This window comes from Trypanosoma theileri, assembly GCF_002087225.1.
Source record: "Trypanosoma theileri isolate Edinburgh chromosome Unknown TM35_Tth_29_V1, whole genome shotgun sequence".
Taxonomy (NCBI): Eukaryota; Euglenozoa; class Kinetoplastea; order Trypanosomatida; family Trypanosomatidae; genus Trypanosoma; species Trypanosoma theileri.
Genome location: NW_021639871.1, coordinates 6,795 through 33,509, shown reverse-complemented (window position 1 = coordinate 33,509; position 26,715 = coordinate 6,795). Strand labels below are relative to the sequence as shown.

General features: G+C 38.9%; 10 protein-coding genes across 10 annotated transcripts; all 10 read left to right on the top strand.

Moving 5' to 3' along the window:
* Positions 1-318: 318 nt before the first annotated feature.
* On the top strand, positions 319-2,397 carry TM35_000291100 (HEAT repeat-containing protein; the record flags this gene model as incomplete). The annotated part of the gene is made up of 1 exon (XM_029028267.1): positions 319-2,397. The coding sequence occupies one exon, from the start codon at positions 319-321 to the stop codon at positions 2,395-2,397; it is 2,079 nt and encodes a 692-aa protein (XP_028880294.1).
* Positions 2,398-2,716: 319 nt separating this feature from the next.
* TM35_000291090 (uncharacterized protein) lies at positions 2,717-3,130 on the top strand (the record flags this gene model as incomplete). The annotated part of the gene is made up of 1 exon (XM_029028266.1): positions 2,717-3,130. The coding sequence occupies one exon, from the start codon at positions 2,717-2,719 to the stop codon at positions 3,128-3,130; it is 414 nt and encodes a 137-aa protein (XP_028880293.1).
* A 590-nt stretch (positions 3,131-3,720) lies between these two features.
* On the top strand, positions 3,721-5,169 carry TM35_000291080 (uncharacterized protein; the record flags this gene model as incomplete). Its single annotated transcript, XM_029028265.1, has 1 exon — positions 3,721-5,169. One exon carries the CDS (start codon positions 3,721-3,723, stop codon positions 5,167-5,169), a length of 1,449 nt encoding a protein of 482 aa, XP_028880292.1.
* A 226-nt stretch (positions 5,170-5,395) lies between these two features.
* On the top strand, positions 5,396-7,795 carry TM35_000291070 (uncharacterized protein; the record flags this gene model as incomplete). The annotated part of the gene is made up of 1 exon (XM_029028264.1): positions 5,396-7,795. The coding sequence occupies one exon, from the start codon at positions 5,396-5,398 to the stop codon at positions 7,793-7,795; it is 2,400 nt and encodes a 799-aa protein (XP_028880291.1).
* A 342-nt stretch (positions 7,796-8,137) lies between these two features.
* On the top strand, positions 8,138-9,079 carry TM35_000291060 (glutathione-S-transferase/glutaredoxin; the record flags this gene model as incomplete). The annotated part of the gene is made up of 1 exon (XM_029028263.1): positions 8,138-9,079. The coding sequence occupies one exon, from the start codon at positions 8,138-8,140 to the stop codon at positions 9,077-9,079; it is 942 nt and encodes a 313-aa protein (XP_028880290.1).
* Positions 9,080-9,452: 373 nt separating this feature from the next.
* On the top strand, positions 9,453-11,927 carry TM35_000291050 (synaptojanin (N-terminal domain); the record flags this gene model as incomplete). Its single annotated transcript, XM_029028262.1, has 1 exon — positions 9,453-11,927. One exon carries the CDS (start codon positions 9,453-9,455, stop codon positions 11,925-11,927), a length of 2,475 nt encoding a protein of 824 aa, XP_028880289.1.
* A 2,511-nt stretch (positions 11,928-14,438) lies between these two features.
* On the top strand, positions 14,439-16,628 carry TM35_000291040 (trans-sialidase; the record flags this gene model as incomplete). Its single annotated transcript, XM_029028261.1, has 1 exon — positions 14,439-16,628. One exon carries the CDS (start codon positions 14,439-14,441, stop codon positions 16,626-16,628), a length of 2,190 nt encoding a protein of 729 aa, XP_028880288.1.
* Positions 16,629-18,689: 2,061 nt separating this feature from the next.
* On the top strand, positions 18,690-20,999 carry TM35_000291030 (trans-sialidase; the record flags this gene model as incomplete). The annotated part of the gene is made up of 1 exon (XM_029028260.1): positions 18,690-20,999. One exon carries the CDS (start codon positions 18,690-18,692, stop codon positions 20,997-20,999), a length of 2,310 nt encoding a protein of 769 aa, XP_028880287.1.
* A 2,272-nt stretch (positions 21,000-23,271) lies between these two features.
* Positions 23,272-24,504, top strand: TM35_000291020 (uncharacterized protein; the record flags this gene model as incomplete). Its single annotated transcript, XM_029028259.1, has 1 exon — positions 23,272-24,504. One exon carries the CDS (start codon positions 23,272-23,274, stop codon positions 24,502-24,504), a length of 1,233 nt encoding a protein of 410 aa, XP_028880286.1.
* A 281-nt stretch (positions 24,505-24,785) lies between these two features.
* On the top strand, positions 24,786-26,714 carry TM35_000291010 (surface protease GP63; the record flags this gene model as incomplete). Its single annotated transcript, XM_029028258.1, has 1 exon — positions 24,786-26,714. A coding segment is annotated over one exon (1,929 nt), but the record flags the coding sequence as incomplete, so codon positions are not given.
* Between the last annotated feature and the right edge of the window lies 1 nt (position 26,715).

Genomic DNA, 26,715 nt, shown 5'->3' with positions numbered 1-26,715 from the left:
TATATTTATATACATATTTACAGAAACGCAATAGTGCAATACATACCCACATGTACAGCCACTTGAGTGTACAAATGATACACGTTCTTTTTTTTTTTTTTATGGTTTTCCTGTTACTATTAAATTTGCCTTGAACAAGACACCTTTTAAATACACAAATTGGTGATTATATTCTCTTGTTTTATAAAATATGGACTTTTATAATAGAATAAAATAATAAATAAATAAAAAATTATTATTCTCTTTTACAGTTTCTCTTTCTGGGGAAGTCTTACCGTGGTACATAATAGAATTTCTTTTTATATTACTTTAGGTCACATGTCAGAGCAATTTATTTCACCACAGACACTTAAGTTGCTAGTGGACTCAAAGGCGGAGTCAAGACAAAAAGGAATGCGAGAAGTGTTAATGAAGGCAATTGTTGTTTTTCGGGAATTTCCACCAGATGAGGCGTACGCTATTATTACACGTGAGATGCACGAAGCAGAGAGTATTCTTCTTCGAACGACTATTGCGGCATATCGTAGAGGAGGTCTTGCAGTTGTCAGGGCCTTTGTGCATTCTTTACCGGCAAAGACTCACCCAGATGGTGTGATTAAATATTTTACCACTATCGTTTTTGATTGTGTTGCTGACGTAGATGCAACTGTGCGGCTAGCAGCTTTTGAAGCGGCTCACGTTCTCGTACGGCAATTTAAGTATCAACTCTTAGATATTTGTTTTGTTCAAGTATTTAGTGGCATTGCACGTGGTATAAATGATAATGATAAAAAGGTTGCCATACTCGCTGGAGAAGTTTCCTCATTAATTCGTGAAGTTGTAACGAATAATGATTCTTTTAAAATAAATATGGATCTTTTTGTAACCTTTATTACTGAAACTTTGGAACCGTATAGTCAAGCAACTAAAGATGAATTATTTTCGGATTCACCCGTTTTGCAATGGTGTTTGGAATGGATTAACTATATGTTAGATCTTCCTGGAGATGAACTTATTCTTCTTCTTTGGCGATTTCTTAAACCACTTTTGATTTTGTCAGGAACACGTGGTGGTCCACTATTAATACAAGTTCTTAAAAAATGTCTTCGTGATATGAAAGATGCCTTTCATCGAGATGTTAAAATGGAATTACCTCTACTTCTTTCTATAACGACAGAATGTGTAGAAGAAAGTGAATTCACGACAACAAAGCGGATCTCACTACAATGGATTTTAGAGTTATTTCTTATTGGATCCAATGAATTACTTCATCTCATTCATACCGCACTTAATGCATGTATGTTACAATTAGGTTCAAAAGATCTTGAGACACGTCTGGCAGCTCAAAACGTTAATAATAGACTCATGCAACTTGTTGCGATAACACCTAAAGATGATAAGGTAGTTTCATACGATGCGGTGTTAAGAGTTGTTAGAGATCGTCTAAGTGGACGTGGTACTGAAGAAACTCGTGTGGCTTCTATGGAATGGATTACACTTGTCTTTCAGGCAAATCCTAAAGTAGTGGAGAATGAATTTACGGTTACGTTTGATATGGTTTTAATTTTGCTGTGTGATCAATCTGCTCATGTGTTGCATAAATGCATTGAAACTCTTTGCTTAATATCAGGGGAAAAACATTTTGACTATTTTATAGTACAACTTATTGAACTCATTCATGCAAAAGCTGATATTTTACTTCCAAAAGTACCCACTATTATTAAACAACTTCAATTACGATATCAAGAAGAAAATTTAGAACAGTCGGAGAAGCTCTGTCTTAAACTTGCTGGAGTACTTTCACAGCATGAAGACAAACGTTTTTTGGAAAAAATGGTTATTACCCTGAGTACATTAGTTTTGACCTCCAGAGAATTTTTACCTCTTCGGGAAATATTACATTGTGGAATCCATGATAAACGAGCTAAACATATATTTTTGGGAATGTACGAGTGTTGGCGGTATAATCCAGTAGCAGCTCTTTCACTCTGCCTTTTAGCACGGGTGTATGAACATGCTTTTCAGTTAATTAAACTTATAGGAGCTGCCGAGTTATCTGCGGCGACACTGCTACAGATAGAGAGACTTGTGCGTCTTTTAGAAACCCCAGTGTTTTCGTATATTCGTATGGAAATAATGGAGCCATCTAAAAGTTTACCGTTAGTTCAGACGCTCTTTGCTTTTCAACTCATCTTACCACAGACCTCTCCGCAGTATCAGTCGCTTTATCGTCGACTGAAGACAGTCCCAAGCCTTGCGATCCTTGAGCGTGAGGCACGAATACATGATGTAGAGAATGATGATAACCAGATGATGTGGAATGAGTTGCTTGAACTTAGTAAAGAAGCTCAGCAGTGCATCTCGGAGTTTGAGCGAAAATTGGTTTTGCAGCGTTTGGGAGATAACGGATTTTCATAGGCGTTAAGGAAATTTGGAGCTCATTTATTTTTATTTTTTATTTTATTTATTCTGTGGGATGTTAAGGTGAAAAGTGTGAATATATATATATATATATGAGGGAGAGAAAGAAAGAGTTTGCATAGTTGTGTTTTTTTTTTTTTTTCACTACGATAGATTGTTATTCACATAACGCGTTAGCCATATATTTACCGAGCTGTCCTTATTTTTGTTTTTTTTTTCATATTAACATGGATTTATTTTTCAACCACCATTTTTTTATTTATTTATTCACAGCTAGTGAGTAAACAAAAAAGAAAGGAAAAGAAAAAAAAGAAAAATGTCCGCCGCTACGGTAACAAAGCAAGTTATTCCAAAAGCCTTCCCAAAGTTTATGCACCGCTATGTGGGCAACGGGAGATTGTTTGAGTGTCTGAAGCCGTACGAGAAGTACTCCGTGGTCGCCTATTTGAATTCCGTCTACAACAGTGCCCCACTCTTCAAGTGGTCTCTCAGTATTGTTCCCCTCTACGGCATTTTTATTGGCAACCCGCCGGTGGAAAAGTTGGATTTTAACTCCAGCGTTGCCCTTTGCGCCACCGGTATTGTTTGGTTTGTGTACGCACTTCTTATTCAACCGCAGAACTCCGGAAGTCGCTCACTGGCACTTGTGAACATTTGCTTGGCTTCTGTAAACGGCTATAATGCCTACCGCAGCTGGTCCTACAATCAACAAAAGAAACTGAAGCAATAATTAAAAAAAAAGAAAAAAGAAAAAAAAAAAAGGGAGTTGTGTGTAAGGAACTCTGACTGACGCGTAAATGCTAGGGAATAGAATTCATCCAGTGTGGAAGAGTATTTTTAAAAAAAAGGGGGGATACATTGTGAGGAGTCTCATCTTTTTTCTTCTTTTAAAAATAAAAAATAAAAATAAAAAAAAATTTCAAAATGAATTCGTTTTTCATTTCTTTACCTGTTTCTTTATTCTCTATACAGTCCACGTACGAGAGTGGGATCTGAACGTAGAGCAAGAATTCAAGATCACAAGGAGGTCTTGACCATATAGGACCTCACCTAATATCATTCAATGTGTTTTTTTTTTTATTTTCTTTTTTTTTGTGTTTTTATCTGTGTTTATATATATATGTGTGTGTGTGTGCACTTGAGCGATAAGTAAGTTGAATAAAATGTTTATCTATATCTATCACCTTTCGATACTATCATTCTGTATATAAATATATATACATATATGTTTGTGTTTTTAACGTTCTCTTTTCCATTTATTATTATTATTATTATTATTATTATTATTATTATTATTAATTATCATACATAATATAGGGGATGAAAAGGTGTCTATGTTACTGGGGCTCTTTTCAGGGTGTACAGTTTGGGCGCCGTCCAGGTGCAGGCGGAATTAATCTCAACAAGGGATTGTTGAGTGATAAGGAACGTGGTGATCCCTTTACAGATCCAAAGGTGTATCGTAACAAGAAAAATGTAACCGCTCTCATTAAGGTAGGAAGAAAGGAGAAAATACTCCTTCATGAAGAAGAGCAAAAAAAAAAATTAGGCGCTTTGGGTATAGACTCCCATACAGAACGAAAACTACACAGTGGGACTACAGAGACTTTAAATAATGAATCCATTACTGCTGTACGTGAAATGGATGAACGTGCGATGGAATCTTCTCATACTAAAGATCAATATACCACAGCACTTCGTCAATTGATGGAGAGAGAAGTAGAACGTCGAGATCATATGATGGATAAATTTGGTCAACCACCAACTTCCAAAGAGTTTCACAAACTCTTTACAGAATTGCGGCATGCAGATGATGAGATGGAATCTATTGAACGATATCAGAATCGTCTTGTGGAAGAGTGTGGGGTTTACCCTTCTACTCGTTTAGATGCTTACATGTTAGATGATGATACCTACTTCCCTGATTGGGTAAATGCACTACCGTACAGCATCCGTGATCGTGTAAAGTATGGCTCGTTGGGACTCACGGAAGAGGATGAGGCTTTACGCGTCACACTTGGTCGGATGCCGCTGGATAAAAGACGAAGAGAATGGAATAGATTTAAAATGGCAAAAGAGCAAAAGGCAGCAAAAGAAGAAACTCTAACATTAGCTGAACTACGAGATGCTAGACAAGGCAAACGTCGATTTCATTGGTTACAACGGAAACGTCAAAAACGGGCTTCCATGTTAAAAAGACTTGCGCTTAGGAAACCAGAAATGTTTGAGTTGTGGCCCTCTACTGTAGTGGATTACAGTCAACGCATTGCTTTCATAGCTCAACATGTGGAAAATGGTTTAAATACAAAAGGTCAATGGCCTTTAGATCCTGAAGAATTATCACGGGCTCGTATAAAACGCAGTCAAGAAGAAGCTGAAAAGACCTTTTTATTAAATACAGATGAAAAGAAAGTACTTAATAAAACAGGTGGAAAGAGCAGAGAAAATGGTATTATGCAAATGTTGAATGCTCTAGATGAGAGACAAAAACCTTTTAAACGTCTCTCACGTAAAGTCTACGCTAATCGTGTAAATGCTGTTGTTCACGGCGATCAAGATGAATACGGAAGAAAATATCGCAAGATGGAAAATCGTGCTAAACGTCGCATGCGTCCATACGATTCCTTAAGTGAGATGGCACTCGAAAAGGAAGTACGAAAGGAACCTCGTGTGTACACTAAGGGATTAAACCACTCAGACGATGAACACTGGCCAAAACATACAAAGTCTTGGTCAGACGGTATGCCATCCACAAGATATGCTTCATAGTTGGTGTATTCTTGTTTTGTAAAAAAAAAAAAAAAAAAAAAAGAAAAAAAAAAGCCCCTTTTTTGGTTTTTCAAGTATATAATTATTACTGTATTTTTATTTTTATTTTTATTCGTTTACCACACTCAAGTTAATTTTATCAGCATTATTTCCTCCCTTTTCCCTTTCTTTTTTTTTCTTTATTTATTTTATTTTGACCTTTAATCTTATGTATATTAGTGTATTCATGGCTTCTTCAACCGTTTTCCTTGCTGATGGATCAGAAGGTGTCATTTGTCCAAGTGAGGATTATTGTGATCTTATTTGCATGAATGAAAATGTTTGGGCACTTCGTTCCTGTTGCAGATATATAGATGTCTTAGATCCTCAAGGTGGGGATTTGTTAGATACTTTAAGTTTACCGGAGAAATGTGTGCAAATATGTTGTGCAGCCAATCGAGTATGGCTCTTATCTACCAATGGACATCTGATTAATTATGATTTTAGTGGTATACTTCTTGGTGTACTTGATAGTGAGTATGGGAAAATAAAGAGATTACATTCTTTTGATAATTGTCCTTCTTTCTTTGCAACTAGCCAAGAAGGTGCATTTCAAATATGGAATATGGATAGAATGATTGTGGATCGTGTATTTCCATGTGAAGGTGGTGGTATAATCGTTGCTGTATTTCCTGTTCATCCCTATTCATTACTGCTTTCTGTTCAAGAGGATCAAATAATATTATGGGATTTAAATAATTCTCATCCACTTTGTGTAAAACCGGTAGAAAAGGTAAACACAGCCGTTTTTGTACGATCACTTTACGCAACTTCTTCTCCTGATTGTTGTTGGGCGGGAGGAAATAAATGGATATTTATTTTTCGACTTGTGAATAGTCCAAATGGTGAAATTACACTTGAAAAGGAACGGGCTATACCATGTGCGAGTGTACGTCAACTGGTGTCTATCTCTTTATCACATATTATATCATTAGATGCGGAATCTTTAATAACTGTGTGGGATTCACGCAAGTATACACCCGTACGATTATTTAAAGTAGATACAGCAATGGAAATTGTACGTGGTTCACCATCTCCTCATTTATTTCTTGTTCATACTTCTCAAGTGATGACCTTCTGGACTTTGGCTTCGCAGAGACGATTTACATGGGAACATCGGGTATATGATGACAAGACTCTGGGATTAGATTCATCACACATTTCTACTTGTTTTGTTAAGCAAGATGAGAGTATGTATCTTTCTAAAAAGTATTCGTGTTTATTAGAAATGACAGATGCTTATCGTAAAAAAATTGTGGAGATTATATCAAATACGGCTCTTGATGAGGTAATGAAAACAACCACTATTTTAACACTAGACAAATGTCTTGGGGATCAAATGAAGGTGTTAATGAGTGATGATAATAATAACAACAAGACGAGTTATTTATCAATAAAAAAAAAGAGTTCAAGAGATTTAGTGAAATATTGGCGTGAAAAATATTTAGTTGAGAAGGAACGTAATGAAATCTTACTAAACCGTCTTCAGGGAATTACGGAGAATATACAAAAGAAACCACATGAGTCCAATCTTGAAAGCCATTTGGCGGACCTTTTGGTATTAAATTGCGCTCATCAGAGAACTATATCTGAACTTCGTGGATATATTCTTCAACTGGAAGCGAAAATACATGAAATAGATCTCGATGGTATTAATAATGTATATCCCACACAAGTTATGGAAAATAAGAATAAAGTTTATATAGATCGCATATCTAACCTTCAAAGAGAATTACAAATGGCATTAGAAAATAGTTCAAGTGTTGAGGAATCTCAAGAAGAGGTTCAAAAAATGGCGGATATACTTTCTAGAACAAAAGAAGCGCTTAATTTGGAGCGAAAAAAAGTTATCGCACTCACACAACAGATAATGGCAATAGGAAGAGAAAAGGATAAACTATGTAATAACATGGAGTATCTTGAAGAGGAACTTCAAACTTCCATACGTCAAGGAGAAGAACGTGAAGAGTTTCTAAAAAGAGGCCAATTTGAAATGGAGGAGAAGTTGAGACGAATATCTTTAATGCTTACTGAGAAAGATGAAGAAATTCGTCTAATGACAAAACAAATGGAAGAGATGAAGGAATATAGACACTTCGCTTCTGACCTTACTCTCCGAGAAACAGAGATTGCAGGTCTTAAAAGACAATTGGAGTATATGAAAGATAATTTATTAATATATCAGAAAGAGAAAATATCAGCTGGAAGTGCATATGACTCTATCATGAATATGTTAAACTCTTTGAAGGATAATTCTCCGGCTGCAATTTTAGGAAATGCACTTGGAAATATTGATCATAGATTGTCGCATTTAAAAACCTGTGAAAAATTGTTAATGGAAAAGGATGACCATCTTGCTATTAAAGATGATGAAATTCGTCTTCTCAGTCGCCGTGTAAAAGAGTTAGAAGGAGATATTTCGCGTGTATCCTCTTTATTCTCTCGTGTACCTCATAGTGTGAGAGATATAGAAGCACTCTTGCTAGAAGTTAATGAATATCGTCTCCGGTATGGGAAGAGTGAAGAAATTGATGAGATGGTGGCTATTCAACAACTGGAGTTGGCAGCTGGTCGTTCTGTAGATTAATATTAAAAAGGATTTAGTATATATATTTCATTATTAACGGAATAACAAGAAGATCTTGTGAAGTGGGTAATGTCTTGTATTAATGGGTTTCTATTTTTAGTGTAGTTTATTATTATTATTATTATTTTTATTTTTTTCTTCCTTATTATTTATCAATATTTTTTTTCATTTTAATTTTTTCTCTTATCATTTTCTTTTATATTATTTCTCTATAGATTTTCTGTAATCTATTTGCCCTCTTGGTTTTCCTTCTTCCTCTTAGATACTGAAACAAAAAAAAACAAAAAAAAAACAAAGAGATCTAAACAGTAATAATAATTATAATAATAACGACCACTCCTGATGGTGTTCAGTAAGGGTTCTTGGGGCCGGAAATTACTCTGCGCGACTGGAGCTGTTGGCGCTTTGGGATTTGGTGGGGCTTACTTTACATATCAACGACGACTGAAGGAGAACCGCAGCTGCACCGCGGAGGAGTTCAACGCGAGGCAAAATCAGGAAGAACTTCAATGGGCACTTTCTCACTTAAAAAATCCAAAGGAGCATCCACAGGTTCTTTTATATAGATATTCCACATGCCCTTTCTGTGGAACTACAAAGGCTTTTCTGGATTATAATAAGGTACCCTATGAGTGTGTGGAGGTTGAGCCTATGTTTAAAAAGGAAATTTCTGTGAGCGCCTACAAGAAAGTACCCCAACTACAATTTAACGTTCATGGACACAATGGTCCATATCTTGTGGATTCTGAGATAATTGTCAGCACTCTTGCAAAGTATTTGGGAATGGAAAAACAGTTAAACGATCCTGAGATTGCACAGTGGCGTGAATGGGCTCGAGGACCGATGGTTCGACTTTTGACTCTTGAATTCAATTCATCTCTTTATAAGGCTTGGTGTGGATACTCATATATAGATAATGTTGACACTATTCCATATAGTAATAAAATGTTTTTGAAAGTGGTGGGAGCCCCTGTAATGTACCTTGTGGCCCAATATGTTACCAAACCTCGTCTTATTAAAAGCGGTCATCTTCTTCCTGGTGATGATTCAAGAAAGAGGTTTCATGATGAACTAAATACATATTTTGAAAAAGCTCTATTAAATGGTAAAAAGGAATTTCATGGAGGGTCTAAACCAGATCTTGCCGATTTGGACACATATGGTGTGCTTCAATCGGTAAGAGGCCATCGCATGTATGATGACGTTATTCATTCAACTTTAATAAAATCATGGTTAGAGAGAATGGATGAGCAGGTTGGTGCCAAACATTATGAGGCTTCTTAAACTGCAAGGAAAAAAAAATCTATTTCTGGGTGTGTTTTCTACTCTAACGTGAATTTGGTGTAGGAATATGGTTATATATATATATATATATATATATATATATATATATGTTTTTTTTTTCTTTTTTTAAATAACCATGAACATTATTATAATCCTTCTCTGTGTGTTTGTGTGCTTTTTTGTTTATGAGGAGATACTATTCAACTGAGTCCACTTTTTTGTAGTTCTTTCTTTCTTTTTTTTTTCTTCCTGGGAAATATATATATATATATATATTGTTTTTTATTTATTTATTTATTTATTTATTATATTTATTATTTTTTTCTTTTTTCTTTTCTTTTGAAGCATCATCTGTGAAGGAAGTGCTTTCCTCATGCAGTTTGCCAAAAGTCCGCGAAAGCGTTGTGCTGTTTGTGTAGTAAATGGTCTTCAAATGTTATTTTTAGTGGTTCCCAGAACAGTTGTTCCTCCTGTTTCTGTTGAACCTGAACCGTTGATGTTTTTTGATGAACTTTTTCCCCCAACAAAAAAAGAGACAACTAAAGAGAAAAAAGCGGTGATTACTAGTCAATGGTCTGCGGGTTCAGTTGTGATACCGTTGGTGGTGAATAGTAATGGTGAGATTGAGCGACACCGCGACTTTAGGACGTCAGAGTTCTCAACTTTAAAAGAAGCTTACGATGCCCTTGGCCCCTTTGAGTATGTTGTGGAGTACCCTGCGTTATTTGGTTGTTTACTGTTAGACAAGGTTTACATTCTCGTTGCCACTAAAGTGGAGGAAGCCGCTTCTCTGCCATTTGGTGGTTCTATTCTTCGAGTTTTGGAAACAGAGTGGGTGCCTTTTAATATTCCAGGGGCCGCACCGTTGCGAGTGACACCAACCGATAGGACGAGATTGAAAGAGTTTCAGCGGTACAGTTATGAACGAGGATACTTTTACTCGGATGATGTGGATTTGATGAAACCATTTCCATTTGCGTCATCCAGTGTGAATGAAGTACCGGAGTTTTACTGTGATTGGTCTAAACAATTACGGCAACCATTTCGTCTTCATGATGTTAGTCACGGTTGCTCTATTCTCATTCGTGGCTATGCAGAAGGAAAGAATGTTCACCTACAAGGTGGATCTATTCTTCATTTATTACTAATTGGTCGACAAAATAATCTTAATCCTGGTCCTAGATACCTTGGTAGAGGACTGAATGGAAATAATGCAGTGGGTAATGATCATATTTACGAGTACATTATGTGGAAACAGAATGATGATAAATCTTTTTCATTCGCAAAACATACAATTCTACGAGGTACCATTCCTGTACATTGGCAAACTCGAATAAATGCAACCATTTCAGAACCTTCAATGATATTTAGTCCAAACAAGGATGATGTTCTTCGAGGAAGTGATAGGTATTTTGAATCTGTATTAAGACAATTGGCAACTTTAATAAAATATGATTCTGGAGATTCATCTATTAAAACAGGTCCATTTTTACGATGTATTAATTTACTTCGACAAAATCCTCAAAGTAATGAAGGTGTTCTGGCAAGATATTTTGTAGAAGCCGTTAGGAAATCCGATACCGCCATTCGATCTATTTTTCCAAATGGTCATCTTGATCTTGTTCATGTGGATTGGCTTAATTTAGTAAAAGACTATGGTATTGATGTGGCGACAAAAACTCTTTGGGAGTGTTCCTTAACTTTTTTGGCTCCTGAGAACTGTGATGCACTCCTCACTATTGGTTGTATACATCCTGATGGAAGTGTAACCCGATCGGCTTATCAAAATCGCTTTGTGCGTGTAAATTGTGCAGATTCTTTAGATCGAACGAATCTTGGGTGTTTTTTTACTTCGTTTCAAGTGTCTATAGTTATGCTACAATCACTTGGAATTAGTTTAGGAAGTTTTTTGGACCAAAAACAATTGCCATCTTTAGATGGTCAAGAGGATTTTTATAATGATGGGTTCTCTTCATTTTCATTGCCTTTGGCAGGAACCAAAACTGTACTTCCCAAACCTTTTGTAAATTCATGGTTTGAGGCAAGAAACCCATCTATTTATCCTGTTGCTGTTGGTAGAGTACTTTCTGAACTGTATGTTTATAATGGGGATGTAGTTGCACAGTTGTATACAAACTCTGCGGCCATGCATGGAAACATTTTGCGAGGTATATGTGGATTAAAAGCAACTGCTTCTAATATGGTTATAGCAACACAACGGATGTTTGAAAATGTTTTTGAGGATGCAAAAAAGTTTAGAATTGTTGAACTTTTGCTTGGTCGAAATAAAGATATTCACTTTCCTTCCATGAGTAAAGTATTTCTTACACGTCCTGTACCGATAGAAAAATGGAAGTGCGCACTTATTGCATTGGGAGTTCCTCCGACTGTGACATTACCGGAATTGGAAGACTCTGTTCGACGAGCATGGGATGAATTAGTTTTGCCTAAACTTCCCTCTGCGGGATTTCCCTCCATTCCAAGTAGTGCATTATGTTTTACGGTCTCAGCTGAAGAAGATGAAGTTGAATCCTATAATGAATTTGTTACTGCAGTAAGTCAAATAGCATTTGAGAAGCCACCACCAACGGAAGAAGATATTAGTTTACCACAGCAACACGAACAAATAGCCATTATTCAATTTGATTCCGATTTGTGTGCTGCAATGGATGTTCCCAAACTTCTTTTGGCAAATGCCATGTTAAGGATTAAGGACTCTAACGTTATTCTTGCTCAATATGGATACCCCATCCAGGGAATTGAGGGTGATTCCTCAGGCATCGTCCAAAAGGCAGCAAGCTCCTTGAAGACTGGACTAAAAAAATTTGTAAGAGGATTGAATAATTAAAAAAAGTCTTCTATTGGCTATGTATGCGTTTTCTAATATGCTCACATACGTGGTTTCCCAAAAATGTTTGCTGAAATTTGTATGAGAAGTTTTTTTTTGAAGTCCATTTATTATTATTATTACTAGGTTATGTGCTATATTTTACGTATATTATCAATGGGTGGAAGAGTTATTGTTAATATTGTTATTATTATTACTATTATTGTTATTATTCTTATTATTATTATTATGCTAACAGTATAAACGTTCTTTTGCATTTCAAGAAACTGTTTTCTACCTTTTTTTTCTTCAGCCAGTTAAGGTATAAATAGATATTCTCAAAATATTAGAAAAAAAAGAAGAAACTGTATATTTCTCTTTCTTTATGCATATTTTGATTATGCTTCTTTTATATACACCTATAATCTTGGCATGGTTTTTATACCACGCGGATTTTTCATCGAAAGGCTAATGGGAAAGACGTCGCTCTCAGTGTAGATCCACGTGTATTTGCGAGTCAACAAAAGACCTTCACCCTGTTACTATTATTTGAAGGCCGTTTCCATGAAATAAGACACGAAGAAGCAGTAAGAGGGAATGAAAATGGGGTAGTGAAGGCAGTGCGTTTTTTTTTTTTTTTTTCGCTGTTTGCGTAGTTTATTTTTTATTTTTTTTGCTTGCGGCATAATTGTTCTTCCTCTTCACATCTAGAGGTTTGAATCCAGGACCCACACAGAAGAGCCAATTCTAAAGTTATGACCTCCGGAGAGTTTTTATATTTCCTGTAGGCTCTTCTATCCTATTTCGTTAGGTCAAAAGCCTAAAAGAAAGCCGAAGCAATAGGGATTGAATAGAATCAATGGACGTTTTCTCTTTAGCTGTATTGTGGTCTTATACCAGTGCATAACTGGAGGGCAGTGAGTAGTAAAGATAGATAGATAGATACATTGCCAAACTGTGGTTCAGGTATTTTCACTCCTTCAAAGCTGAAGGTTTTTACGAAACTCATAGAGGGTGGGGTAAGTAAGAATATGCCCCAGGATTTCCTTGCATATACTGTGGTTGAACCACGGAGATGATGCCGTTGTTGTTGAACTCTTATCGTGAAATTTCCCAATGAGAGTATTTTAGGATTGCTTTCGAAATAAAAGGAGGGCGATAGTGATGATATTGGAGCTCTTTACGTTTTTTTTTTTTTTGGAATTTCGAGATAACTCTGCTGAACTGGAACGTTTTTTCTATGTTTGTCTGATGTTGTGTTTGCGTTGGACATTATTGGAACAATCCTACTCGGGATTTGTACCTCATGTCGTATTCTTCACATTTGAAATTATAAATGGTCTCATTCCGGAGCAGCTGGTGGTGTTTTTGCAGCCTTCATGCTTATAATGTATATCTGCTCGAAGGACGTCGGTCCCGGCGTAAGTGTTGGGCGCGCTGTAGTCATTGAGTGCCTTCTTTACGGTTTTCTACTCTTAGGCGTTTATTCTTCTTGTATGAGGGAGCGGGCGACTGTGCTGCTCACGGATAGCATTTGCGCAGCTGTTGTTGCAGCCACAATGCCGCAGGGGATTTCCACACAAACGGAGCAGCCCACTCTTCCTTTCCTGATGTTGTGTTGTTGGAACTGTTTGTTGCTGGGTACATGATAGAGGGAGCAGCGGGATAAGTTTATCTGGGTGTAGTGCCTTGGTGTGTGTGTGTGTGTGTGATGGTTGGAAAGAGAATCTATTTTTTTTTGTGTGTGTTCTTTTGAACTCCTCCGTGCAGAGCAGCCAAACTCAATCCTCACGGGGTCTTTTCGTTTTGGAAGCTCTAAAACTTTTTCTTCTTTTGTGGTTCTGTTTTCAACCTGTTTCTCAGATGGATGCTGGGTTTTTACTACTATTATTTTATTATGTGTACAAGTTAAAAGTGACTGCTTTTATTTTCTGCTATGCGCTTTAGTCTCTGTAGCGTTGTGGTTTTCTTGTTGGATTAAGAAAAAAATTGCTTCTCTCACATACGATACTTGAGTTGTAGGAACTTCACCTTTTATGCGGCTCAGAGAAAGCATGCGGAGAAAAACTTGTATGAACCATGTACAATGTGTAAATGTACAGAAGCCCATAAAAGAACTAAAGGCATGTTTGCAAATCTTTGTTGTGGATAATATACTATTTTTTTTTAGTGAAATTTACTGTATTTAAGCATTCTGTTTACGTTGTTTCTTCAGTGACGTGTTTAGACTTGATCACAGTGAATGTATTTCTGTTTCTCTTCTTTTTCATTACACAATTCTTTTTGGTTTCTTTTTTTTCCTTAACCATTTCCACATAATCTGATTGACTAGATTAAGCTACAAACTCTACTTTGTAGTTGAAGGCTTTGAAAGGAATCACCAACCGCAACACATACAAACACAAGTACTTCTTGGCATTCACTACAAGTAATCAGTAACTTCTTTTTTCTGACGAGAAGACAGTAAGGAAGGAAGGAAAGAAGGACTGAGGAACAGAGAGAGAGGAAAGAAGGGCAACCATGAAATACAACATGCCCCACTCTTTGTTTGTTGTATTGCTCATCTTGCTGCTGGGCTGCATCAGTGGGTATGCACAAGAAGAGGGTCCGCAAGAAGAAACGGTCCCCATCGTTGATTCTATTCCTAGTGAACTTTTTAAGTCAATTAATATGAGTCAACCAACGAGGAGCGGCAATAACGTGCAATTAGAGGCAGTCCATCAATTTCATGCCCCACATCTTTTTTTCTTTAATGGTTATCTTGTGTCAATTACGGCTGCTGCAGTATACCAGGATCGGGATACTAAACAGAATGAATTCATTAAACTTCTGAAAAAAAACAAAACCGTGGAAAGTGAAACTGTACTTAAATGGAATGAAAGTAATGGATATGTGTTTCATTATACCCAAGCAGAAAAATCCGTGAAAGATGTTTTTGATAACGATAAGAAAGACTACCAAGCTGTGCTTGCTCTTGTGGAAAGCAGCAACCCTCCAAGTCAAGAAGGTTCTGTTCTTCGCATTGTGTGGATGAAAAGAGGCAAGTCTGAACCTTCAGTTTATTCGGTGGTGTACGACCGTCATGTTGGTAGTTCTGTCTTGCCGCGTGGAGATTCAACGGTTCTTCGTTTCCTTGTTGACACAAGCACATCAATTTTGACGATGAAAAACAACGCTTCTGTGTTTCCCGTACAATTTGTTACGAATGATAACAAAACCATTTCTACAGTAATGTATCGCAGACCCGATGAACAACAGTGGAAAATTGGGGGAGCTTTGCCTCATATGGACACTTATAATCCTGCTATTCTCGAGTTGGAAGATGGTAAGTTAGTGATGATTGCTCATCATACCAGCGGCTATTACAGAGTGTACGAGTCCACCGATTTGGGAAAGACATGGACAGAGTCTACCAGTACACTCTCTCGTGTGTGGTCCACCTCCACTGTAGCTACTAACATACCAATTACTGAGCGTGGAAGTCAAAACAATTTTATTACTGCAACGATTGGTGAGAAGCGTGTCATTCTTTTTCTGCAGTCTGTGGAAACTGAAGAAGAGAACGAACTCCATCTGTGGGTGACTGATAAGACACATATTAATCGTGTTGGCATGATTGTTAAGGATAAAAAAGTAAAGAGTAGCACTTTATTGTTCAAGGATGACAAATTGTACTGTCTGTATGAGTCGAGTAAAGAGGAAGGGAAGTACACAGTTCTTTTCGTGGACCTGACGAACAAGGTGAACAAGATAAAAGAGGTGTTAAATACGTGGGATACTATTGCATCCAAGGGTATCTGCTGCACTGATGAAGCATGTACATCTTTTGATTGTCGTATTTCCACCACTAAGCTTGTGGGCTATTTGTCAGGAACCATCGATGAGGAGAGTAACTGGAAGGATGAATACCTCGGCGTGGATGCTTCTGTAAGTGGTACGGTAAAGAAGAATCCTAATGGATTTACGTTCATGGGTATTGGTGCGGGAGCAATGTGGCCTGTGAGTATAAATGAAATGGCGAGGCAGTATCACTTTACAAACTACGCATTTACTCTTGTGGCGACGGTGGCTATCCACGCGGCACCAAAGAAGGGCAGCAGTCCTTTGTTGGGTGTAAGTCTGTTAGGCGCTGGACACAGTATTCTTTTGGGGTTGTCGTACAATAAAAACAAAACGTGGAACACAATACACAGGAATGTCGTCCAGGCTTCAGATATTAGATGGGAAGTGGACAGAACATATACTGTGGTATTGACATTTGCGAATAGCGACTGTTCGGTGCAAATTGACGGAGATCCCATGGGTTTTGTGGAACATAACTTCAACAGAGAAACAGAGGAGATTTCCCACTTTTACTTTGGTTCCGACGGAGAGGCTGGAGACAGTACCTTCGCAACAGTGACAAATATTATGCTGTACAACAGCGTGCTCACACAAACCGAGATTGATGCACTGATAAAGAAGAAGTTGGTTATTTCCTTGTCAGAGAGTGTCAAGCAGATGCTATCAGAAGAAATAAAGATGCAATCTACTCTCCCGACCCCTGCTACCAGCAGTACGGCAGGACCTCATTCAATGAAGAAACCACAGAATACGAACAGTGGAAATCAAGGGAACGCAACGAACCGTAAACAAGGATCTGATGGTACTGTTTCTATCTATGCATCTGTACTGCCAATGCTTGTTCTGGGATTGTGGGCTCTTGCAACAGTTTTCCCATAAATGTGTGTGCAACCACGTGAATATAATTTCTAATTGGGCTTCTTTTCATCAATAATAATAATTGCTGTCCATAGTGTGGACCCTTTTCTTTTTAATTGTTTTTTTTCTTACTGTTTTTCCTAGTGCTCTGCACCATGGAATTCTTTTTTCTTTCTTTTTTGGAAAATTAACTGTTTGCTACAATCTCTGGAGTCCAGGGATTAACTCCCAATGTCCCCTTATTTTCCCACACACGATGATTGGTTTCTCAACCTCACCTTTTGCAGAGTGTGAATGTAACAAAGGAGTAATCGAGCACATTGAGGACCGCACTAGGTGAGAATGATGTATGCACAGGAGTTAATGGGATGATATTAAAAATACACTTTTTTGTTCTTGCGTGTTGAAAAAAAAGATTTTTTTTTTTTTTTTTTTTTTTGCAAGCAATCTATTGTGTGTGTGTGTGTGTTTTTTAATTGTGTTTCTATTGTGTGTGGGGTTACTGTAGGGATTGGTCTAATGATTTTTTTATTGGGGTAATATCATCAGTATGGATGTTTTTTCTTTTCCCTAGGGAGAATGGTGCCCATGGATGTATCGTTGTTATGATGTCCTAATAATCTGTTTTCGTTACTTGGTGCCTTTGTTGGCATGTGTTTTTTCTTCCTTTTTTTATTCTTTCCACCATTATGTACGCTGATTCAAAATAGATGAATAGACACTGTACATGAACATTTATATGGTTTAAGGAGTTTGTTTTGATTGCTGTGTTCTCTGCAGGAGCTGACTCATTCCGGAGAGGTCTACAGTGTGTTGTGTGTACCACGGTATACATTTGGTGAACACTGAGGACTGGTTGGGGAATGGGACAGTGGAGTACAGAGTCCCAAATGCTTCTCTACTTGAACTGCCCCGATTGTACCCTATCATGGTGTGCCATCATTCCCTGTATTTACTCTTGACGGTGTTGTTTGACTGTATATACTGCTTCGTTTGTGTGTGTTGTTTCCTTTCCATTGGGAATGGAATAAGTAATGGAGAGTGAGAACCAATGGTGTTGTTTAGGGATACATCTCTGCTGTTGTAATATTCCTCTTCTTCACATGGGTATTCTCCTAACGGCTGCCTGCCGTATTCTGATTGTACTTGCATGTGCGTATTTGTGTGTGTGTGTGTGGACTCAACCTATGGATGGGCTGATGTGTGCATTGCCTCATTGTTTTGATTTACGACGTAAGCCACACCAGAGCGTTTATTATTTCTTGGTAAATGAATGGTTTTCTGAACAAATTACGGTAGTAAAAATTAATTGGATAACCGTTAACTGTAGCTGTAGAGAATAAATGACAATGCTCTGAAAAAAAACGGATACATTGTTGGTGTCCTGTTGAGCAGATGGATGCTGAGTTTTTACTACTATTATTTTATTATGTGTACAAGTTAAAAGTGACTGCTTTTATTTTCTTCTATGCGCTTTAGTCTCTCTAGCGTTGTGGTTTTCTTGTTGGATTTTTTTAAAAAAACTGCTTCTCTCACATACGATACTTGAGTTGTGGGAACTTCACCTTTTATGCGGCTCAGAGAAAATTGGCGGAGAGAAACTCGTATGTACCATATACGATGTGTAAATGTACAGAAGCCAATAAAAAAAAAAACTATGAGCATGTTTGTAAATCTTTTTTTCTGAATAATATACTATTTTTTACCTATTTTTAGTGAGATTTACTGTATTTAAGCATTGTGTTTACGTTGTTTCTTCAGTGACGTGTTTAGACTTGATCACGGTGAATGTATTTCTGTTTCTCTTCTTTTTTATTACACAATTCTTTTTGGTTTCTTTTTTTTTTCCCTTTAACTATTTCCATATATTCTGATTAACTAAAATAAGCTGTAAGCGCTACTTTGTATTTGAAGGCTTTGAAAGGAATCACCAACCGCAACACATACAAACACAAGTACTTCTTGGCATTCACTACAGGTATTCCGCAACCTCTTCGTTCTGACGAGAAGACAACAAGTACGAAAGGAAGGACTGAGGAACAGAGAGAGAGGAAAGAAAGAAGGGCAACCATGAAATACAACATGACCCACTCTCTGTTTGTACTACTGCTCATCTTGCTGCTGGGCTGCATCAGTGGATATGCAGAAGAAGAGGAACCCATACGCCGTAATTTTCATGGCTTTCATTTTTTGGAGTTTGGGAATGGAGATCTGGTGGCAATTGACGGTGCTAATTTGTATCGGTGGAATAAACATAAAGTTGAATACATGGAATTATTGACACCAGCGAGCGGGGAGGGTCAAGGTGCGTGGTGGAACCCCCATAGAAATTGGTTCCGCTTTTATCCATCTGGATACAATGGTTTTCCCATAAACTATGGCTCTGGTACACCATTTCGTGCAGTGTTTGCTCTTGTGGAAAACAACAACCCTCCAAGTAAAGAAGGTGCTCACCCTGTTCGAAGTAAAAACCCCCCAACTCCAGAATATTCTTTTATTCACATTGTGTGGATGAACACTCTTAATGGTGGAATCGGAGAGAATTCGTTCACTTACGCTCCGTTGATTCTTAAATTTCCTTTTGAATATGGGACAGCAAGGGTTGTACGATTTCCTGTTGACACTATCTCACCAATTTTAACAACAAAGAACAATACACTTGTGTTTCCTGTGCAATTTGTTACGGAGGATAACAAAACCATTTCGTCAGTAATGTATTATAGGCCCCATGATACGAAGTGGAAAATTGGTGGGGCTTTGCCTGATATGGACACCTCTAATCCTGCTGTTATCGAGTGGGAAAATGATAAGTTAATGATGATTGCTCAGCATCCCAGCGGCCATTACAGAGTGTATGAGTCCACCGATTTGGAAAAGACATGGGCAGAGTCTACCAGTACACTCTCTCGTGTGTGGTCCACCTCCACTGTAACTACTGACATACCAACTACTGATCGTGGAAGTCATAACAACTCTATTACGGCAACTATTGATGGAAAGCGTGTCATTCTTTTTACACAGTCTCTGGTATCTGGGCCACAGAACGTGTTCTATCTGTGGCTCACTGATAACACACACATTTATTATGTTGACTTCATAGCTACACGTCCAAGAGCGGCAACAAGCTCTTTATTGTTCAAAAATGGCGAACTGTACTTTCGGTATGAGACTGTTGAAGAGTCAGGTAAGCACAAAGTCTTTTTTGTGGATCTGACGACAGCTATGGAGAGCATCAAAAGTGTGGTGAAAAAATGGACTGAACAAGACCAGATTCTCACTGAGAGTCGTTGCTGCACTGATGAATCTTGTGCTTCTGTCTGTCGTATTCCCACTATTGGACTTGTGGGCTATTTGTCTGGAAACATCGATGGTAATAAATGGAAGGATGAATACCTCGGTGTGGATGCTTCTGTAAGTGGTATAACAGAGAAGGTTACTAATGGCTTGAAGTTCATGGGTCCTGGTTCAGGAGCAATATGGCCTGTAAGTACAAATGTACTGGCGAGGCAGTATCACTTTACAAACTATGCTTTTACTCTTGTGGCGACGGTGACTATCCACAAGGTACCAAAGAATGACAGCAGTCCTTTGTTGGGTGTAAGAATGTGGGACAAAAACAAGCACAGTATTCTTCTGGGAGTGTCGTACAACAACGATAAAACGTGGAGCGCCATAAACAGGGGAACCAAAAGTAAGTCAACAGGTACATGGGAAGTGGATAATGAATCTTCTCTGGTATTGACATTCAAGAACGGTACAGGCTCTGTGTATATCAACAGTACTCGGCTACATGTGGGAACTAACTTAAACATCGAGGAAGTTGTGAAAATTTCCCATTTTTACTTTGGTTGGGACGGTGAGTCTGTCGAAGGCTCTCATATATCAGTGAAAGACGTTATGCTGTACAACCGCGTGCTGAGTAATGAAGAGATTGATGTGCTGCTCAGAAGCAGGATGAATATTTCGTTTTCACCTAGTGATGCAGAACAGATACAGGAAGAAACGAACGATAAATCCTCGCAAGAGCAAAACACACCACAATCCAGTACAACTTCGACCCCAGCGAAAACTCCTGTTGCTACCGTTCAACCTGAGTCTCAACCAGAAAGTCAAGAGAATCAACAGCCTGCTCCGGTAGTGGACATACCACCAGAAAAAACACAGCAAGAAGTAAATACTACCGAAAATAAAACGTCCACAGAAACTACCGTGCCGGTTTCCAGTACGAACACGAAGCAGCAAGACCTTTTGCAGAATACAACTCAATCAATGATCAACAATAATGTTAATGCCCACAAAAATAAAAGTATTGATGGTACTGTTCGTATCTATGAATCTGTATTGCCAATGCTTGTTTTGGGATTGTGGGCTCTTGCAACAGTTTTCCCATAAATGTGTGTGCAACCACGTGAATATAATTTCTAATTGGGCTTCTTTTTATCAATAATAATAATTGCTGTCCATAGTGTGGACCCTTTTCTTTTTAATTGTTTTTTTTTTTCTTGCTGTTTTTCCCTAGTGCTCTGCACCATGGAATTCTTTTCTTTTCTTTTCTTTTTTTTTTTGGAAATTAACTGTTTGCTACAATCTCTGGAGTCCAGGGATTAACTCCTAACGCTACTTTGTTTGCCCACACACGATGCTTGATTTCTCGATCTCACCTTTTGCAGAGTGTGAATGTAACAGAGGAGTAAGCGAGCACATTGAGGGCCACACTGGGTGAGAATGATGTATGCACAGGAGTTAATGGGATGATATTAAAAATACATTTTTTTCTTGTGTGGTGAAAAAAGATTTTTTTTTTGCAAGCAATCTATTGTGTGTGTGTTTTTTTTTTAATTGTGTTCCTTTTTTGTGTGTGTGGGGTTTTCACTCTGGGATTGTTTTTTTTTTAATTACTATTCAGTTTCTATGTATCTGTGTGTGTGTGTGTGTGTGTGTGTGTGTGTGTGTGTGTTTTGTGGGGGTTCACTATGGGATTTGGTCTAATCATTTTCTTTATTGGGGTAATATCATCAGTTTGGATGTTTTTTCTTTTCCCTAGGGAGAATGGTGCCCATGGATGTATCGTTGTTATGATGTCCTAATAATCTGTTTTCGTTACTTGGTGCCTTTGTTGGCATGTGTTTTTTTCTTCTTTTTTTTTGTTTTTCTTACCATTATGTACGCTAATTCAAAAGAGATGAATAGACACTGTACATGAACATTTATATGGTTTAAGGAGTTTGTTTTGTTTGCTGTGCTCTCTGCAGGAGCTGACTCATTCTGGAGAGGTCTACAGTGTGTTGTGTGTACCACGGTATACATTTGGTGAACACTGAGCACTGGTTGGGGAATGGGAGAGTGGAGTAGAGAGTCCCATATGCTTCTCTACTTGAACTGCCCCGATTATCTTTCATCATGGTTTGCCAGCATTCCCTCTGTTACTTCTTGACTGTGTTATTTGACTGGACATTTTGCCGTTTGTGTGTGTGTATGTGGTTTCCTTTCCATTGGGAATGGAATAAGTGGTGGAGAGTGAGAACCAATGGTGTTGTTTAGGGATACATCTCTGCTGTTGTAATATTCCTCTTCTTCACATGGGTATTCCCCTAACGGCCGCTTGCCGTATTCTGATTGTATATGCATGTGCGTATTTGTGTGTGTGTGTGGACTCAACCTATGGATGGGCTGATGTGTGTATTGCCTCATTGTTTTGATTAACGACGTAAGCCACACCAGAGCGTTTATTATTTCTTGGTGAATTAATGGTTTTCTGAGCAAATTGTGGTAGTGAAAATTAATTGGATAACCGTTAACTGTAGCTGTAGAGAATAAATGACAATGCTCTGAAAAAAATTTTGGACACGGTGTTGGTGTCTTGTTGAGCAGATGGATGCTGGGTTTTTACTACTACTATTACTTTATTATTTGTGTACTTGTTCCAGTTAAAGGTGATGATTGCTTTTGTTTCCTTGCTATTACTGGTTCCCTCTATCTGTATTTACAGTGTAGTTCACTTGTTGTGTGCTTTCTTTTCCCTCTTTTCCTTTCTCCACAGAATAGCCTCAAGCAATCCACCACTAACAAGTAATCAAACAAACCAAACAGCACGATGAAGCGGATGAACACGGAAGGAGTAGAATCGATAGAGCTGCAGTCCTGTGAAGTGCAAGAAGAGTGCTGCGTGCGTAACGACACACACAACGTGATGTCCTCCGAGCATTATGGGAATCTGGAACACTGCATCGATGGGAGAAGGAGAAGAATACAACATCATCACTGTTCCATCAAAGGCTGTCGTTGCAACAGGTGCTGCGTGTCCTTGTGGTGTTGTGGCTACTACTGCCCATACTAAACTCATTTCTCTGCTATGCTGCAGCTGCTGGTACAAATGGTATTTTGACAACCATTACCGGTTGCTTTCCTAATATGGTGGTCTCCCCCAGTCAAACAACACAACACTGCGAGGTGGACAATGCCAATGTTCTAAGTACCTTGACTCTTACGGTTGGGTATTACAACAATGGTGGACTCAATTCTGTATGGCCAGCTTCTCTTGTGGAGGGAACAAATCTCATTAGATTTGTGCCTGATCGTGGAGCTATTTCAGGGGATATGAGTCTTGTCATTGTGAACACTCCTCAAGTGGGAAGGTTCTATTCCAGTATCGAACAACTTCACCATGAGTTTTGTAGACTCTTCCACGACATTTGCATCATTTAATTCTAACAGTGCCTATTATGGGTTGAAGAGAATGGTGCGGACAAACTTCCCAAATATCAATCCCATTCAGAACTACCTGCTGGTTCCTCCTCAGTCAGACTGTGATGCCATCGCAAAAAAATGTAGTGGTGCTACTGGATGCTACAATTTGGCGATTACTGCATCCCTTCCTATTCCTGGGAACTATTCACTCTGCTTAACCGCGAGTGGATGGCAAGGCTACTACCTGCCGTGGGGTACAATTCCCCTCGAAGTGAGAGTGCTGGTGCCAAACGAGCTGTATATGAACACTCTCGGGAAAAACACACTTTTGCTCCAGGATGCAGTGACAGGTGCGAATGTGGCTGACATGAACAGTGTGTTCCTGGTGAAGTGCCCATACGGTGGGTGTCCACGAGAGACACTAAACAGTGGTGATCAGGCAGTGAGTGTTGATGTGTGTATTGGGACCGCTGTCACGGATCGTGTGTACTTCTCTGCTGATGGTACTCTCAATTCTACAACAACAGGTGACTACGCTGTCTGCGCGGATTACGGTGCAGAGGTTGGTATTTCTCCTGCTGCACTTCCAGTAAGAGTATTGCACGATCCCTTTGTTTTCAATGTCACTGTGATTACAAACACGTTGGTGACAATTGATGTGCGTGGGGGTGATCTCTTGTCGAGGCAGGAACCATATCAAGTGTGTGCGGTGCTGCCGAATACACCGTGTGAGTCTGTGGCTACTGCTCGAGATTCTGTGTGTGTGAGGAGTAGCACCCCAAATTCCCCATCTGTTGATGTTGACATCTTCAGTCTGTACAGTCTGTATAAACTGGGTGCTGACAATGTGACCTTTTGCTTTGTTGCATCTGATGTGACATTTAACGGCCGCCGTTATGTTTGGTCGCATGATGTGAGGGAACCTTTTTTGCCGGAGGGTGACTCAGCAGTGGCGTCAAGTTCGAATAAATTATCTGTTGGTGCCATTGTTGGTATTGTTATCGCAGGTGTGGTTGTTCTTGTTATTGTGGCTGTCATTCTGTATTGTGTACTGCGTCAGCGACCACAACAAGAACAACAGCAACCACGGGAAAAAGTGCCGACGGATGCTGTGCACTCTCAGTCCACAAGTAAAACAACCACAGTGGAGATTACTGCGAACTCTTTCACAAATTCTTTTTTTTCTTGTAATGTTGTTGCTACTGAGTAGACACCTATCAATAATGCTGATGACTACTTTATCTCTCTGGTTTCTCCTCTTATTTTACCCTTGGTATTCATCTTGTACCAGTGGTAGCATTGGTAGTGGTTTCTAATAGCATTCTAATTAATGTACACATGAATACTTTTTTCTCCTTAACATGTTCGCTTTTTTTCTTTTCTTTCTTATCTCTGCTCTTTTGCGGTCACAAGAACAAAGCAACACACACACGCAGACAGGCAGACAGACACACAAGTTCACACACTCACGTTCATTCACACCATTGTATAATGGAGAAGTACTTTATGCGTCACTTATTGTACCCTGTACTGCTTCTATTCTTGTTATTGTGCTGTGCCGGCACGTCCTTTGCTGCTGTTGTGCAGCACTTACCACAAAGAGGAGAGAGTGCTTTGCATGCGTACACCGTCACCGAAGATGACAAGAATGGGAAACACTGGAAGCCCATTCACATCGAAGTATCCGCAGAAGGCGTGAATAATGTGTTGAGGGACTGTGACAGAAAGCGAGCCTTGGCCGAACAGTTAAAGGGGACGGGTACTCGGAGATATGACGACAGTGTGTTCTGTGATAATAAGACTGGGATAACTGATGAAAAGAAGGAACTCTTACTGAATAAACTCTTACTCGCCGCGATCAAGTTGCATACAGATCGTCTCAACATTGAACAGAAAGAGGGTGAAGTTGTGGTCTCTACAAGCACCATAAACTCATTTTCGGGAGAATGCGGGGTCATAAAGGCATGGGAACACAAAAAAAGTTTCTCCAAGGCTGATTTTGTACTTTTTGTTGGTCCTGATGAATCTGAAATGTCAACAATAGTATGTTCTCAGGATTTAGAAGAACGACCAACTTCTGCACTGATCAAATTTGTACCGAAAGACATTGTGGACACGAGACACTTTATCCGCACGGCAGCGCATGAGATTGCACATGGACTTGGGTTTGAGGTGACCCGTATGAGGAAACTTAAATTGATTAAATACGGAGCACTGAGAGGAAAAGGGAAGGTCACGGCCGTGGATTCTGAAATAATGCAGGAGATGATGAGAGAACATTACGACTGTCACTTGGATATCACCGGTATGTACATGGAGGATGAGGGTGATGGTCGCAGAAAGTTGCACTGGGAGCGAAGGATTGCGAAGGATGAATTGATGAGTCCATACACGGAAGAACCCTCTGGCATGTACTACACTAATCTGACACTTGCAGCATTCCATTCCATGCCCTTCTACAAGGCACACTTCAACATGGCAGAACCGATGAGCTGGGGAAAGAAATCTGGTTGTGATTTACTTCATAATACATGTACAGGGGGTAATGATGAACTAATGAATCACACCAGCATGTTCTGCAAGGAGAACGAGCCTGTTTTGCAGTGCACATCTGACCGTTTCGCTCTTGGAATGTGTTCCTCCATTTCTGTACTTGATACCCTGCCTGAGGTGTACAGCTACTTTACAAAGACTGCTGGACAGAATGAGATGACGAATGGCTGCCCCATCATCAAACCATTAAAGAAAACTACGTGTGAAAATGGTGATGTTGCACTGATGCCTGGAAGCATTGTGAGCAAAATGTCACGGTGTCTGAATGTGAAAGAGCCGGAGTTCAGCGAGGGAGTTCAGAAAAATGGAGTGACCGTAAAGGGTATTTGTGCAAAGGTAAAGTGTGAGAATGGCAAGGTGAGTGTGCAATACAAGGAAGATACTACTGAGTGGATTGAGTGCAGCGGTGAAAACGCCACTATTGAAATGAAGGATTCTAAATTCAAAGGTGTGAATATTGTTTGCCCCAAATACGAAGAAGTGTGCACAGGGTTGAATGAAACCGATCTTCCCACCATTGAGTATGACGAAAAAAATAACGACAATTCTAACGCAAGTGAAATTCCATCACCAAACGTGGATTCAGCAGAGAAAAATGATCCATCAGAAACCGAGAAAGCACCACAAACCGAGGGTTCGAATCCTCAAGAAAAACCATCGCAAGACGAGGTTACACAGAATGCTGAAATTCCATCGAAAGAGGGAGGTTCGTCAAAGCCAGAATCCCCTGATAACAACGACACAACTAATATTGAAAATGGACAAGATGACCACAACACGGGGAAGGACTCCACTGACAGTAAAGTGGAAAATACCAACAGTCCTACAGGTGTCATTTCTGGGAAGGACACTGACAACAGCATCATCG